Here is a 14,121-nt window from a genome sequence, read left to right as displayed (position 1 = left end):
AGATCAGAGGAATTTAAAGATTTAGCAGTTGCATATCTGTTCAGGGCATTTTATCATTTCATGCTTTGAATGTGGCTGGTGAGGGTGAATATAAGATGGGTAATGGGGATTTTTCACTTCATAGTGAGGAAAAATTCACTAATACCTGCTTTGATAGGGTGGGTCAGATTCTAATATTTAATATAAATATTTTAGAGAGGGGAAAGTATTACTAAATAAATAATATTAACACTTCCATTGTTTATAACCACTTTGGGTTTTTTCAAGTATCTCGATGCCTTGTGTAATCAAGTTTGCTCTTCCCAACACTTAGTGTGAACACATTTAAATGAGATACCTAACCTTCAGAGGTATTTCCAAATGTGTAATTCTTTTTATAGTGAGGCTGATATTTGGATTCCTGAGCCATTTCATGCTGAAGTTCCTACAGACTGGTGGGATAAGGAGGCAGATAAATCCCTTTTAATTGGAGTGTTCAAGCATGGTAAGTGATGTCTCACTTCGAACAGAACTCCTTGGTAAAAGCATTCTGTGTATACCAATATTCAGTCACAATATTAACAAGTGTAGTTCCAAAGAATTGTTGGCTTCTCGCTCCTTTTTTCCTTCTGCATTGAAAAAAAAATCTATTTGAGTTGTAAATATCAGATGCTGTTTTTAAATGTTTGCAGAACATTTCTGGATAAAACATTACTTCCTTGGCTGTAAATAACACAAAACCATATTTGTTTAAATAATAGCCAAGTAGTATTATAGATCTCCATAAACTCTGCTTCCAGCACTGTTTCACTTGCTAACTCTGCCAGCCAGTGTCAAAGTGGACGGTGGGCTTAACCTCTGCTATTAATCTGTACAAGTGCCTCCTGGGCTTTGTTCCAAGCAATATTTCACAAATGTCAGTGCTGAGAACTCCCGGCTCCCTTGAGTGGGATGCAGCCTTGTTAACTTTGAAAGGCTGGGGATGCAGAGCTGGCATGATATATACAGTGAGCAATTCCTGATTATAATCCCAATTCTCTGGAGGTTGCAGAGGTATTCTCAGCAGCCCAGCCTGACTAAAGGGGAGAATGATGGCTTATAAAACCTTTCATGATTACAGTTTGGCTTGAGGCTCTACAGCAGTTAAGGACAGTGTGTTGTAGTACAAATCCTAATTGAATTGTGCTGTTCTGCCTATGTACAGCAGCTCTGTTTTGTGGGCTCAGCTGAGGCAAGTCTAGTCTAAAAATCATTTTCTTGCTGTGCACTGTTGGGATCTGCCATTTTCCATCTAGTCAACTTGGATGGTACAGAAAAGTAAACAGCAGTTTGAAAAGCATGGAGGGAACGGTGTCATCTTACTGACATGCATCATCCTAAACCAAATAAGACAGGTTTGCTGGCCTTACGTATTTTCCCATGTATGCATTTCCAACTGTAAGTGCCAGTTTAAATAGGGCTAGTACCATTGAAAGGAAGGTGAGTTGGGGGACGTTAAACCTAGAGGTGAAAGGGTAACTAATAAAAAGCTTTGTGCATGGCTACTGCTCCCATTTTTCTGCCTTTCTTGCCCACTCACCCAGCCAAACACTGCCTGGAAATCTTTAATGTCTCCATACTTTCCACAGGTGTATGGCACATTCTTGTTTGTAATGAAAGGAAGTAGAAATGTGGAAGTAGAACTTGTCTTCACACATTCTTGTATGTAATGGGAATGGAAAAGTAGAAATGCAGTTTTCTCGTTCTTCATCAGTATAAAAGTGTCATTCTCATGGAGCTATTTTGTTTATACTTGTGGGTGCTTGGTGTGTTTTTCTGTCTGGGTGCAGGCTATGAGAAGTACAATTCAATGAGAGCCGACTCCACTCTCTGTTTCCTGGAACGTGTTGGTATGCCTGATGCCAAGGCCATAGCTGCTGAGCAGAGAGGAACAGATATATTAACAGATGGTGGTGATGGGTAAGGACATTATAAAAATTTAATAAACTTTACAACACTATCATAAATACTGGCCTGGCTTCACCTATTGCATCACATTTGAGATTCTCTTTCTTATAACAGTGTTTCCATATATATGAAGTAGTTAAAAAGCAAGTTTGGGATTCATTTTAATGGATATATAATTAGACATTAAGAAGCTTTTTTGGTCATTTAACATTGTCCCTCATGATACTGCAATATAAGGTTTGGAAAGGATTTGTTCTTTAGCTCTGATAGTTGTGTTTCTCTCCCCCCCACCACCATCATATTTCCTGTAGGGGTGATTTTGATAGAGAAGATGAAGATCCAGAATATAAACCAACCAGGACTCCATTCAAAGATGAAATTGATGTAAGGATCTTGACATGCTAATACATGTTTTTTTATTAATGTGTAATTTTTATTAATGTGTAATATTTGAAGAAAGGTTATTTGAAATATTAATGTATTGTCTCATGTAATGTTCTTGTGTGTAACAAAAATTTATTTTCAGCTTTTTGAAAGGTCATTTCCTCTGCTTCCTCAAAGCTAAATTTTTGAAAAACAAATGCTGAAGTAACACTCTTTTTTTCTAAAGGAATTTGCAAACTCTCCTTCTGACAAGGAAGAATCCATAGAGCTCCACACAAGTAAGCCTGGGAATGGGGTGAGGGAGAAGTGTTAATAATTGACATATTATCTAATGTAGATTGTGGTACACAAGGGACCAACTTTATGTGCTTTAATTTTCAGAAAAATTAATGCCTTTATATCTTTTTTGTAATAATTTGCCACCTACATATACTGTTGCTTTGTATATGCTTTATTCGGTTTGGTTACATAATGGGATATGTGTAGTGGCAGAGCCAAAGCTATAACACTGAGATCCAGCGCCGAGGGCCTTCTGGCAGTTCCCTCATTGCGAGAAGTAAGGTTACAGGGAACCAGGCAAAGGGCCTTCTCGGTAGTGGCGCCTGCCCTGTGGAACACCCTCCCAGCAGATGTCAAAGCAATAAACAACTATTTTACTTTTAAAAGACAACTGAAGGCAGCCCTCTTTAAGGAAGTTTTTAATGTCTGATGCTGTACTGTTTTTAATATTCAGTTGGAAGCCGCCCAGAGTGGCTGGGGAAACCCAGCCATCTGGGCGGGGTATAAATAATAAATTATTATTATTATTATAACCATTTTGGAGAGGGATAACCATTTTAGCTGTGTGTTGTCACCAGAACTTCACTGAGTGTGTTGTTCACAATAGTGAAGTTCGAGACATAAATGTTTCAGAATTCATCTTAAGAGGACTTCAGTGTTAGATATTTGATTTGTGGGGTTTTAAACTCAATGTGCTTTTCATATATAGCAAATTAGCATTTGACTATAATTGCAAATGTCTAATATTAGCTTTGCTAATATTCTGTAGGCAAGCACAGTGAAAGCAATGCTGATTTTGGCCAACTCTACTGGCCTAACACTTCAACCCTGACTACCCGCTTGCGCCGCCTCATTACTGCCTATCAGCGTAGCTATAAAAGGCAACAAATGAGGCAAGAGGCGCTAATGAAGACTGACCGACGCCGTCGACGACCTCGTGAAGAAGTGAGAGCATTAGAAGCTGAAAGAGAAGCTATAATAACAGAAAAACGTCAAAAGTAAGTTTCTTTAGGCTTCGTTCTCATAGAAATGAGCATCTGCTTGCAACATCGCTCATTTTCTTTGAAATAGATCCTGGTATCTGGTATCAAATTGGGGTGTGAAAAGCTCTTAGATGTGTCCTGACATGCTAATCTCTTCCTTTTTCCAGATGGACAAGAAGAGAGGAAGCAGATTTTTATCGTGTTGTGTCTACTTTTGGGGTTATTTTTGACCCTATAAAGCAGCAGTTTGATTGGAACCAGTTCAGAGCCTTTGCCAGACTTGATAAGAAGTCTGATGAAAGTTTAGAGAAGTACTTCAATTGCTTTGTAGCTATGTGCAGGCGAGTGTGCCGAATGCCATCCAAGCCAGATGAAGGTAGGTTTGCTGATAGCTATAACTCTAATAAATGGAAAGTTATAAACTGAGACAAGTTCCAAGCAAAGATGCAAGCGGATATTTTAAATACATCTTCTATCTTTGTTTCCCCTTCACATATACTCACTCTTTTCAATTCACGCACACACGCAGGTATTCATTCAAATGTAGAAAGTATATAAAAATCCTAATGTGTGGAAGATGAAGTATTTGGACTGGTCTGTTTCTCTTGCACGAGACTCAGGCAGGAGCAAAGAATTGTGGGAAGTAGATAGCTCCTCATTTTTTCCCTCCTGCCTGGACGGAGCAGCTTGACCCTCCCAACTCTCCCTGTTTTGTTCTCTGTTAGTCAGCTGAATCCTCTTTAACTCCTGTCTTTGTTGTTCTAAGTTACTTAGTAATCTTTCTCTTGCTTACTTGTTTGTTGGATAAATTTTCCTGTCTTTGTTGCCTTTTGTGTCCTTTTTTTGTCCGCCACTGAGGTAACAAAAAAAGCGAAAGAAGTATCTTACTCACTCATAGATGACTAATGCTACAGTCCACTCTTCTCTGCTTCACCTCCCCCCCCCCCCCAGGCCATTTGGACCTAGTGTTGACACTTCTTAAAAACTATTGAGCACTTGGAATGTTCATAATTATTCCATAATTTCTTAGCAGCTGACCCAGTGATCTGGGGTATTTGAGTTCAAGTACCTTAAATTAGAGATCTTAGCAAGATATTTAAGAAAACGCAGGTCAGTTATTTTTAGGGTTCTCTCCCCCCTTTTGTTGAGTAAAATGTAGCAATTTTAAAATCTTCCTAATATTTACTTATTTATCTCTTTTCCTATAGAACCCCCTGATCTTTCTACTGTGATTGAACCAATCACTGAGGAACGTGCTTCTCGAACTTTGTATCGCATAGAGCTCTTGCGGAAAGTCCGAGAGCAGGTTCTCCATCATCCACAATTGATGGAAAAGTTAAAACTGTGTCAGCCAAGCTTGGATCTGCCAGAGTGGTGGGAATGTGGCAAACATGACAAAGATTTACTGATTGGTGCTGCTAAACATGGAGTCAGCAGGACAGATTATCATATCCTGAATGACCCTGAACTTTCTTTTCTTGATTCTCATAAAAACTTTGCTCAAAACAGGGGTGGAGGTAATCTGAGTACTTTGTTAAACCCATTGGGTGTCTGCTGTAGCCAGACAGCCTCTGTTATCCCATCCACACCAGCACAAGATGAAAAGTCTGCAGAACAAGCTGAAGTTAAACTGGAAGGACCTGAGAAAACATCAGCCAAAGAGGAGTCTGATAGTAAAGAGGAGGAAGATGCAACAGATACTGCAGGAAAAAGTGATAAGGAGGAATATGAGGCTGAGGCTGAGGCTGGTCCTGTTAAATGTGAAATAAAGGACATGGAATTGAGCACAGAGGTAGAGCCAAAATCTATTTCTGAGAAAGGTTCAGAAGATGATGAAGAAGAAAAACTCGATGATGATGACAAATCAGAAGAGTCATCCCAACCTGAAGGTAATCGTGAAGAAAATAAGGGTTGATTCAGAATAATATTGTCCATATTTGGTACACCATATATGTAGTCTCCCATCAGACATTTTTGAGCTGAAAGGAGATCTACCTTTAATTTTATGATCTTACTCATATTTTTGAGTATGCGGTTTTAGGATTGCATGAATTCAGTAGGGTTTTTTTTAAGCATTCTGACTTCAGAGAGCCTGTCCATATTGACTTATCTGCCAAGGCAATCTCTACATCTGACTACCTTGTACAATCCAGAAGATTTTGGCGTATGTTATAAGAACCCTGCCTGGATCTGTTTTGGCCTCGTTATTCCTCTGTAAGACTGTTGCATCCTTGAACAACTAGCGCTGGCCTACAGTTGGATACTGCATAGGGGAGATCTGTAGTTGTAGTGGGGAAGAGTTGCATAGGATGCAGTTTGAAAACCAGTGTTTTATTTGGTTCTAACAAAGCAGATTCCTCTACAGTGCAGTATAAATGTTTTTGTTTTTTAAAAAACAACACAGAATTGCCTCAGTTGATAGATAATCCTGAGCTGACTGCAAAACTGGAATATTATTGTAATAAATATGGAGCACAAAAGAGAAGATATATATCATACTCTGTTCCAAACACCAAAGTCATGGAGCATAAGAAGAGTAATGTACAGTGACATGGCAAAATAGCATACTAAAGTTGGCTTGCTTAAATTGCCATCCAATTGCTGCTTTTGGGATCTTCATCTCATTAACATATCAAAGAGTACATTATCAACATGAGTGAATGTTCAACATCTTTAATGTATAGAAAACTGCCCGTAAAGATTTTGTCAGATCAACGCTACAATGATACTGTAAATAATAGTGGCTTACTTCTGTGACTAATTCTTAGTGATTAATATTTCTCAGCAGGAACAATTTCTCAGGGTAAGAATTTTGATGAAGAAAGCAATGCATCCCTGAGCACCGCAAGGGATGAAACACGTGATGGATTTTATATGGAAGATGGAGACCCATCAGTAGCTCAGCTCCTTCACGAAAGAACATTTGCTTTTTCATTCTGGCCGAAGGTTGGTTCAATAGAGAACTGATCACTTCTGAGGAGTGATGTGCTTGATGCTTTACTTATTACAGTAGCTTTTCTCAAACTATGAAGCAGGGGTGCCTTTCAGGGGACATGAGAGACACTCAAGGCATGGCAAAGGTTTGCCAGCCTGGTCACCAGTGGCTCAACTGCAACTGAGTGGCCTGCTGGGGGCATACACCCTTTCTAATATAATAGCAGTAGAGGAAAGCCAAACTGCCTTTGCATTTTGCCAAGTCTTCCTTCCCTTTCCTACTGGCTCCATTGTCGCATGGATAAATTTTCCATTGCCCCTGTGGGGCAACCTGTAGGCCAGATGTAGTCCATGTATCCTTGGGACTCTGAAGTCTAATGGTAGATAGCATGGTGGGGATATTTGGGCAGGTGGTAGCTACAGGTGGAAGGATTAACTCAATATGTGCTGCCACCCCTTAAGAATCCCTCCCTGGCATAGCAAGAGGGCTTTTGGGTAAACTTTATTACCATGAAGGATGGAAAGAGAGGATGGGACGTTTAAATGACTGTATGTGAACAGGGATTGTATAGATGGCTGTGCAAGGAATCTCCTGCCCACTTTTGGTCTCACTTACCATCACTATTCAGTGCCAAACCCATTTCCCTTGTGGTGACTCATTCAGAGGCAACCCATACAGAATTGGGAACTTTCCTAAATTTCCAGAACAGGTTTTGGAGAAGGATGTTGAAGGAAGGGATATCCTTTTAAATTTCTGTGTAGAGTTCTGCATGCTGCTCCTTGGATCTTGTGTATTTTTGGAGAGGGGGCGGGAGTTGGCAAGGGGGGGAAAGAGTACATTTAGAAGAGTGGAGCCAAGTTCAAAAGTACTGGAAAACACTGACAATACAGCCTAGGGATTACATCCAATGTAGTGCTAAGTTAAAGTCATTTGCAGTGTACTTGTTTTGCCGGCAAATCTTTTTTTCTGGCAGTGGAATGTTGTGCACAAGAGAATGCATGAGTGGGTTGCTCATAACTTTCTTTGCACAACAGATTGCCCACTCTGTCGCTTGAGTTTCCACTAGCACAACTGTTGCATTGGATATTGTGCATCATCATCATCACCATTCGATTTATATTTCACTTACATGTCACATTATTAAATCTTGCCTGTTTGCGCAAATGCCCTTGCACTAGTAGACAGAGAATGTTGGATAGAGCCCTGTAGGTTTAGATAGTTGCCCCCCTAAAAGCAATTCAAATTAGCATGCAGAAAGAGATGGGATTGGAATTATGATATTATGTAAATATTCATGATCATACTTAATAGAACATATAAGAATATAAACTAAAATTTGGCAAGCTCTTCCTTTATGAATTGAAGGAAGTAAAATAAGGAATTACTGTAATCCTAAATAGCTTGTAATATAAAATAGGAGAACATTTGTCTAGTAGAGCTATATCTTTTATTTTTGCAGCAATTAAAAAAACAACACTTTACTGGACAAAATGCAGCGGTGATAATTGTACTAGTTCTATATACCACTCAGGTTCTGGTTTCAGAGGGTGCTGGAGAGAAATAAAGTAGTAATAGTCTTAAGCTTCCTAATCACCATAACAGGGCCATCTGGTTTGGGGGGGTTGAAATAACCCCTGCTGTAATAGGCTTATTCCTGGGCAAAGCAAGCAGCTGGTTGCAGCTGCTGAGATCTGCTAGTGGCTTTTACACTGTTCAGGTAACTGAAGGTTGATTCTATTTAGTAATCAATAGCCAATTTTCAAAAGTTGATTGTATATGCATGTATGTATGTGGGTACATGTTTGTGTGTGTGTATATCTAATATGTTTATATTGTGTTTCCACCAAATTTGTTCAAGGTGATTTACAATTATGTAGAACAATTTAAATAAATCAATATAATGCAGCAATATAAAACAATTAGTAAAACAACAGGCAGTCAAAGCAGCAGCAAAGATAACATGTTTATGATGCCATTAACCAACAACTCAGGAGAATAAAATAGTCTTCACATGGCACCGAATGACAAAAGAATGGATGGAAAGCAAATGTTTCCAGGGATGGTGTTTTGACTCCCCAGAAAGGGAAGTGATGCATCATTATTAACTAGTGAACTAAAAGACCATTAAACACATTTTGAAAATTATCCAACTAGGTTTCAAAGCCCTTTTCTCTATGCAGTAGCATTCATATTGTATTTGCCTATATTCTAAGAGGGCTTAGCTGTAATTAGAATTTTTTAATGTACACGCTTCAGTGGAACCTGAAGTGATAATGGGCGTGGAATGAAAATTGACATTTATTAGATGTCCCTAGGTTGGTGCCCGTTTCATAACATTGAACTTTATTAATAGTGACACTAATGAGGAACCACTTCCTGGGACAAAATTGCAGATGCAGCCTGTTGGCTCTGACATACCCAAGGCAAAGATGTTGAGTTACAAGAATTATACTACTAGTGGTTTAACTGATGTTTTGTTTTAGTATATGATAGCAGTACTGAGAACTGAGAAAATGTGTGTCTGATGGCTTGTAAAAAGCTCATGCTCCTCAACATTCCCAATAATTTAAATGACAAGTGCCTGTAATATTTCTTCTGATCTGGAATTTCAGTTGCAGTTTTGTCAAGCAATGCAGCCTGTTAAGCTGTGTGTGCATGGCCCGACTGAGCTCAAATGGCTACTTTCACATGACATTCATTATGTATTTCCCTTTCTGCAGGATCGAGTAATGATCAACCGATTAGACAACATCTGTGAAGCAGTGTTGAAAGGGAAGTGGCCAGTAAATAGACGCCAGATGTTTGATTTCCAGGGCCTTATACCTGGGTATACGCCAACAGCTGTGGACAGCCCTCTACAGAAACGGAGTTTTGCAGAGCTCTCCATGGTTGGTCAAGCCAACATCAGTGGCAATGAAGATATCACAGTCTCTCCTCAGTTGTCCAAGGCATGTTTTGTATGAGAGTCATAAAGTTGCTTTTAAAGATATAAAACCAGAAGGGGTCAAAAACAGTAGCAGAAAAACACCCATAGCTATAAACCTACTCTGAGAAAGATAGTAATAAATATATTAAGGTACAAAATAGGTCTGATGTTACATTTTTTATTAAGATTAAATCTGTAATCTCTTCTTAGAACTAGTTGATCTGACAAGATTGCTTGTGCAATCCTATCTAACTTTTTCCATCATTTTTAAATATTTAGAAAATTGAAATCACACCAAAAAGCAAGGGGTATTTCATTGCTCATAATGATAATATGTTATTTTTTCTTTAGGAAGATGCACTCAATTTGTCAGTTCCACGCCAGCGGAGGAGGAGGAGAAGAAAGATTGAAATTGAGGCTGAAAGGGCAGCCAAAAGGAGAAATCTCATGGAAATGGTTGCCCAGTTGCGAGAGTCACAGGTTGTCTCAGAAAATGGACAAGAAAAAATTGTAGACTTATCAAAGGCCTCACGAGAGGCAACAAGTTCTACCTCAACTTTTTCAGCTGTTCCTTCAAAGTTTCTATTACCTAATGTTTCCACACCAGTGTCTGATGCCTTTAAAACTCAGATGGAGTTGCTACAAGCAGGTCTTTCACGCACACCCACAAGGCATCTACTAAATGGTTCTCTAATTGATGTAGAACCACCCATGAAAAGGAGGAGAGGAAGAAGGAAAAATGTAGAAGGGCTTGATCTGTTATTTATGAGCAACAAGCGAGCATCGTTGACAGCAGTAAGAGAGACTTTTTCTTTGACATTAATTCTGCATTATGTGAGGCAGAACACCAAAATTGGCACTTTATTGGCAGATATAAATATTCTATTTTGTATTTTCAGTTCCATATTAACATTTGGGCATGCTCCTGTTCTAATATACAAAACACTGGTCAGTAATAATAAATTCACAAAATACCTCTTAAGAACTAAACTCACTGCAAAAGAAGAATTTCATTTTAATTCACCAGATTTGCTTTGAGCTGATGTAGAATAATAGCAGCACCCAAAGGAGGAGCTGAGTGGATGGCAGCCGAGTCAGGGGGTGTGAGGAAGGCACAGAGTTTACCACCAGCTCCCTAGGTCTGCCAAGATGCTGTTTCTGGGAGATGCTTTAACATCAAAACGATGCCCCACTGAGGCTGTGTTTAAGACACTCCCCAGATCAGCTCATTTTGCATTGGTGGTGCTGGGGAAAGGGAATGATATAAGCCAAGTCTTCTAGACATGGTAGGTTGAGCCATTGGCAAGGGCAACCCCAAAGAGTTTTTTGTTTAGTTCTCTGCTTTGGAGTGCAACACAGGCTTGAGCTCACACACCTTCTAATTCATCTTATTTGGCATGGTTGTGTGATTGGGGGGGGGGGGTTCCCTCTGGGGAAACAAAGCTCCTCTCTCTGGACCATTGCACAGACAAGAGGCTGGAGATGGCCTGTAGAAGTGAGAGACAAAAGTTGTTCCATGCCCCTGGAGAGCAAGTCAGTTATAACATGAACCTTGCCCATCCTGGCCTGGGTGGGAGACAGTGTGGAGTGGTTTTAGTCCCAGGTGAGAGCTGGGGGTGGTCTGCCCTGATTTTGGGGTGCTCTTGGATCCAGTTCTGTCCAGCATATATATCCTCAGTGACTAGGAGTGCCTGTTGCCCACTTTAGTTGGTAAGACAGCTATGATCATGAAGGCATCACCACAGTTGTCCAAGCACTGGTAAATTGAAGATTGGATTACTATCATGTGCTCTTTGTGGAGCTACCCTTGAGGTTGGTCTGGAGGCTGGAGGATGCATAACATAGTAGCTGGCTGGCTTGTGGGGGTGAACTTCAGCTAGCCCCTTGCAAGCAGGATTTGTACTGGTTGCTAATTTGCTACCAGACCAAGTTCATTGTGTTGATTCTGACATATAAGGCCCTAATCAGTTCAGGACCTGGTTACTTGAGAGACCACCTTAATGCTTTAATACCCAGAAGGTCTCTGGAGTATAAGGGAGAGCTTCTCCTTCAAGATCCAAAGATATTAGAAGCCTGCTCTACAGTCACTCAGAGTAGGGCTTTTAGTGTGGCTGCCCATGTTCTGTGAAGCAACATTCCTATCACTTATACAACATGTGCCACTCTTTGCGCTTTCCAGAACCAATTGAAGGTATTTCTGTTCCAACCAGCTTTCCCAGTTGGACAAATTGGGCCTCTGCTGTGAGGGTCTACTTTGTGTTGTTTTAATGTTTGTCTGATGTTATTTTCTGTGTTGTTCTAACTGTGTTTTAGCTGGTTGTATTGCATTTTATACATCGCTTTGAGACATTTGGAAGGCGATTTAATAACAGCAACTGAAGGCTGCATGTCACAAAGGGTGGGGCCAGGGCCAAAACGTGGGCAAGGCTATGGACACACAAAATGAGCCTTCTTCAATCTTACCTTTTTAAATATAATTTAATGCATTTGTTAGTATCTTTACATGGAAAAGTCTTCAAGCAACTTAATATAAAATACAAACAGATAAAACATTTGAAGAGCTAGAACATTTTAAAACAATGTACAATACAAAAAAAAACCCCAAATGCTAATGTGAATAATCAATGGCGCTATTTGCCTAGAGTGCTTCTCAGGTGGCTCTGAAGATGGTTCTGAAGGAAACAGAGATTTGAAATGCCCAAATGCAGCCAAACGCTTGTGGAAATCTCTTCTTCAGTGTTTCCAAAGATATATTTTTTCTGAGGGCTTGAGAACACTGAAGGAGTAGCAGGGCACAGGAGGACATGCACAGTAGGGCTGATTGCCCGAGACAATGTATGACCATCATAGTCATGGCTGAATGACACTAGCAGATTGGTGGAGCAAAACCAAGGAGAGGGCAAGGTTTCAGAAAAGAATCTGGAGACCTGGACAGAGAAGCTGTCTATGCTGGAGCAAGCTTGTGGGCTGGTATTGCCTCACTCCTGTTATAAGGATTATAAGATGATGCACATGAATTGTTTTGAATAGTCTGTACAGTTTCCTGAAATTTGTCCCTTTAAAAAAAGCATCTATCGACTCTGCAAACTGTATTCAAAGTAGAAAATATTGTGGGTAAACTACCGATTAGCTTGAGTAATCAGTATTCTATGTATAACTGTTGAATGCTTATTAACCTGCAGGGATTCATATTCACATATGTCCTGGCAAGTACCTCCGTAGTAGGCATTTACCTTTCATACCTACTCAGCATGACCTCAGCATGCACACATGGGGAAAAACCCTGCCCATTCGGGTTTCCATTTGCCATACTCTTGTCTGTGTACAAAGTGTATGGCCCCACTAAGTTTAATTGTTTGATGGAAGTACAGTTGTACCTTGGAAGTCAAACAGAATCCCTTACAGAAGTCTGTTCGTCTGCCAAAATGTTCAAAAACCAAATTGTGGCTTCTGATTGGCTGCAGGAAGCTCCTGCAGCCAATTCAAAGCCTCAGAAGCCCCGTCAGACGTTTGGCTTCCAAAAGAATGTTCGTCAACCGGAACAATCACTTCCAGGTTTGCAGCATTTGGGAGCCAAAACATCCGAGTTCCAGGGCATTCGGGATCCAAGGTACAACTGTATTCCCATTTTAAGTTGTATGCTTTTTGAAGCAACTCTTGTAATGTTCTCCTGAAGGTTGATATAATTGTCACCTTTCTCCAGGAGGATGCAGAAGTGACCAAAGCATTTGATGAAGAAATGGAAACCCCCCCATTGAGAAACATTCCATCTCCTGGGCAACTGGATCCTGATACTCGCATCCCTGTCATTAATATGGAGGATGGGACCAGGCTGGTGGGAGAGGATGCTCCTAAAAACAAGGATTTAGTTGAATGGCTTAAATTGCATCCATCATACACTGTGGATATGCCAAGTTATGTACCAGTAAGTGGATGTTAATCAAGGGTGGGGGGGATTAGTCCAAAGCTTTAACTGTCTTTCAATCACTTGGGAAGATTTCCAAAAGCAATAATTCTTAATCCTTTGTCATAATTCGATTTGGATTTATTACATTTCTAGTTGCTTTTCATTCAAATGAATCCCAAAGTGGCTTATAACAATAAATAACAATTAACATGATAGAACATAATTAATTGTTCATTCGTTACTTTTTTTGTTTTGTAATGACTAAAAATGAAAGATGTACAAATTCTAATAATGTTTTGTTCCAGTGCTGAACCCGGAAAACACTATATACATACATGCCTAGTGGGTTGAAAAGTTACTTCTATAGATGAGATAATAAAACTCCCCAAGTAATGCACTGTACTTTTCCTCCTCTCTTAGAAGAGTGCAGATGTGCTGTTTTCCCCATTTCAGAAACCGAAGCAGAAACGGCACAGATGTCGAAATCCTAATAAACTGGATATAAACACCTTAACTGGAGAAGAGAGGGTCCCTGTTGTAAATAAGAGAAATGGCAAGAAGGTAGTGCTTTTCCTAGTTTGCTCTAACTCCAAATTCTGTTTTAGACTAGCACTTGCATTTTTAGTAGGATGCTTAGATTAAAGATTATAACCTTTAATTATATGATAAAAATTAAATAATAATAATAATAACAATAACAATAATAATAATACCTTTAATTAGTTGACTTAATAGGTTGATGCAAGTTCTATAGATTTCATCACTTTGTTCAAAGTAGTAT

General features: G+C 39.7%; 1 protein-coding gene across 8 annotated transcripts in view; it reads left to right on the top strand.

Annotated features, from left to right (window-relative positions):
• Positions 1-14,121, top strand: part of CHD7 (chromodomain helicase DNA binding protein 7) — a 143,020-nt gene that overhangs the window by 125,485 nt on the left and 3,414 nt on the right. For 6 of the 8 annotated variants that reach the window (XM_081917498.1, XM_081917493.1, XM_081917496.1 and 3 more), the window contains 12 exons: positions 381-484; positions 1,809-1,938; positions 2,238-2,310; positions 2,537-2,588; positions 3,359-3,587; positions 3,740-3,948; positions 4,781-5,461; positions 6,358-6,518; positions 9,228-9,455; positions 9,785-10,228; positions 13,137-13,358; positions 13,761-13,901. In XM_081917498.1, coding sequence (XP_081773624.1) covers positions 381-484; positions 1,809-1,938; positions 2,238-2,310; positions 2,537-2,588; positions 3,359-3,587; positions 3,740-3,948; positions 4,781-5,461; positions 6,358-6,518; positions 9,228-9,455; positions 9,785-10,228; positions 13,137-13,358; positions 13,761-13,901 — 2,674 coding nt within the window. Of the gene's footprint in view, positions 1-380; positions 485-1,808; positions 1,939-2,237; positions 2,311-2,536; positions 2,589-3,358; positions 3,588-3,739; positions 3,949-4,780; positions 5,462-6,357; positions 6,519-9,227; positions 9,460-9,784; positions 10,229-13,136; positions 13,359-13,760; positions 13,902-14,121 lie in introns of all 8 variants that reach the window. The other 2 variants (XM_081917500.1, XM_081917499.1) reach the window with 2 other exon arrangements.

Source organism: Podarcis melisellensis (genome assembly GCF_964234715.1).
Source record: "Podarcis melisellensis genome assembly, chromosome: 7".
In the NCBI taxonomy this organism is placed as follows: domain Eukaryota; kingdom Metazoa; phylum Chordata; class Lepidosauria; order Squamata; family Lacertidae; genus Podarcis; species Podarcis melisellensis.
This window is presented reverse-complemented; position numbering and strand designations above follow the sequence as displayed.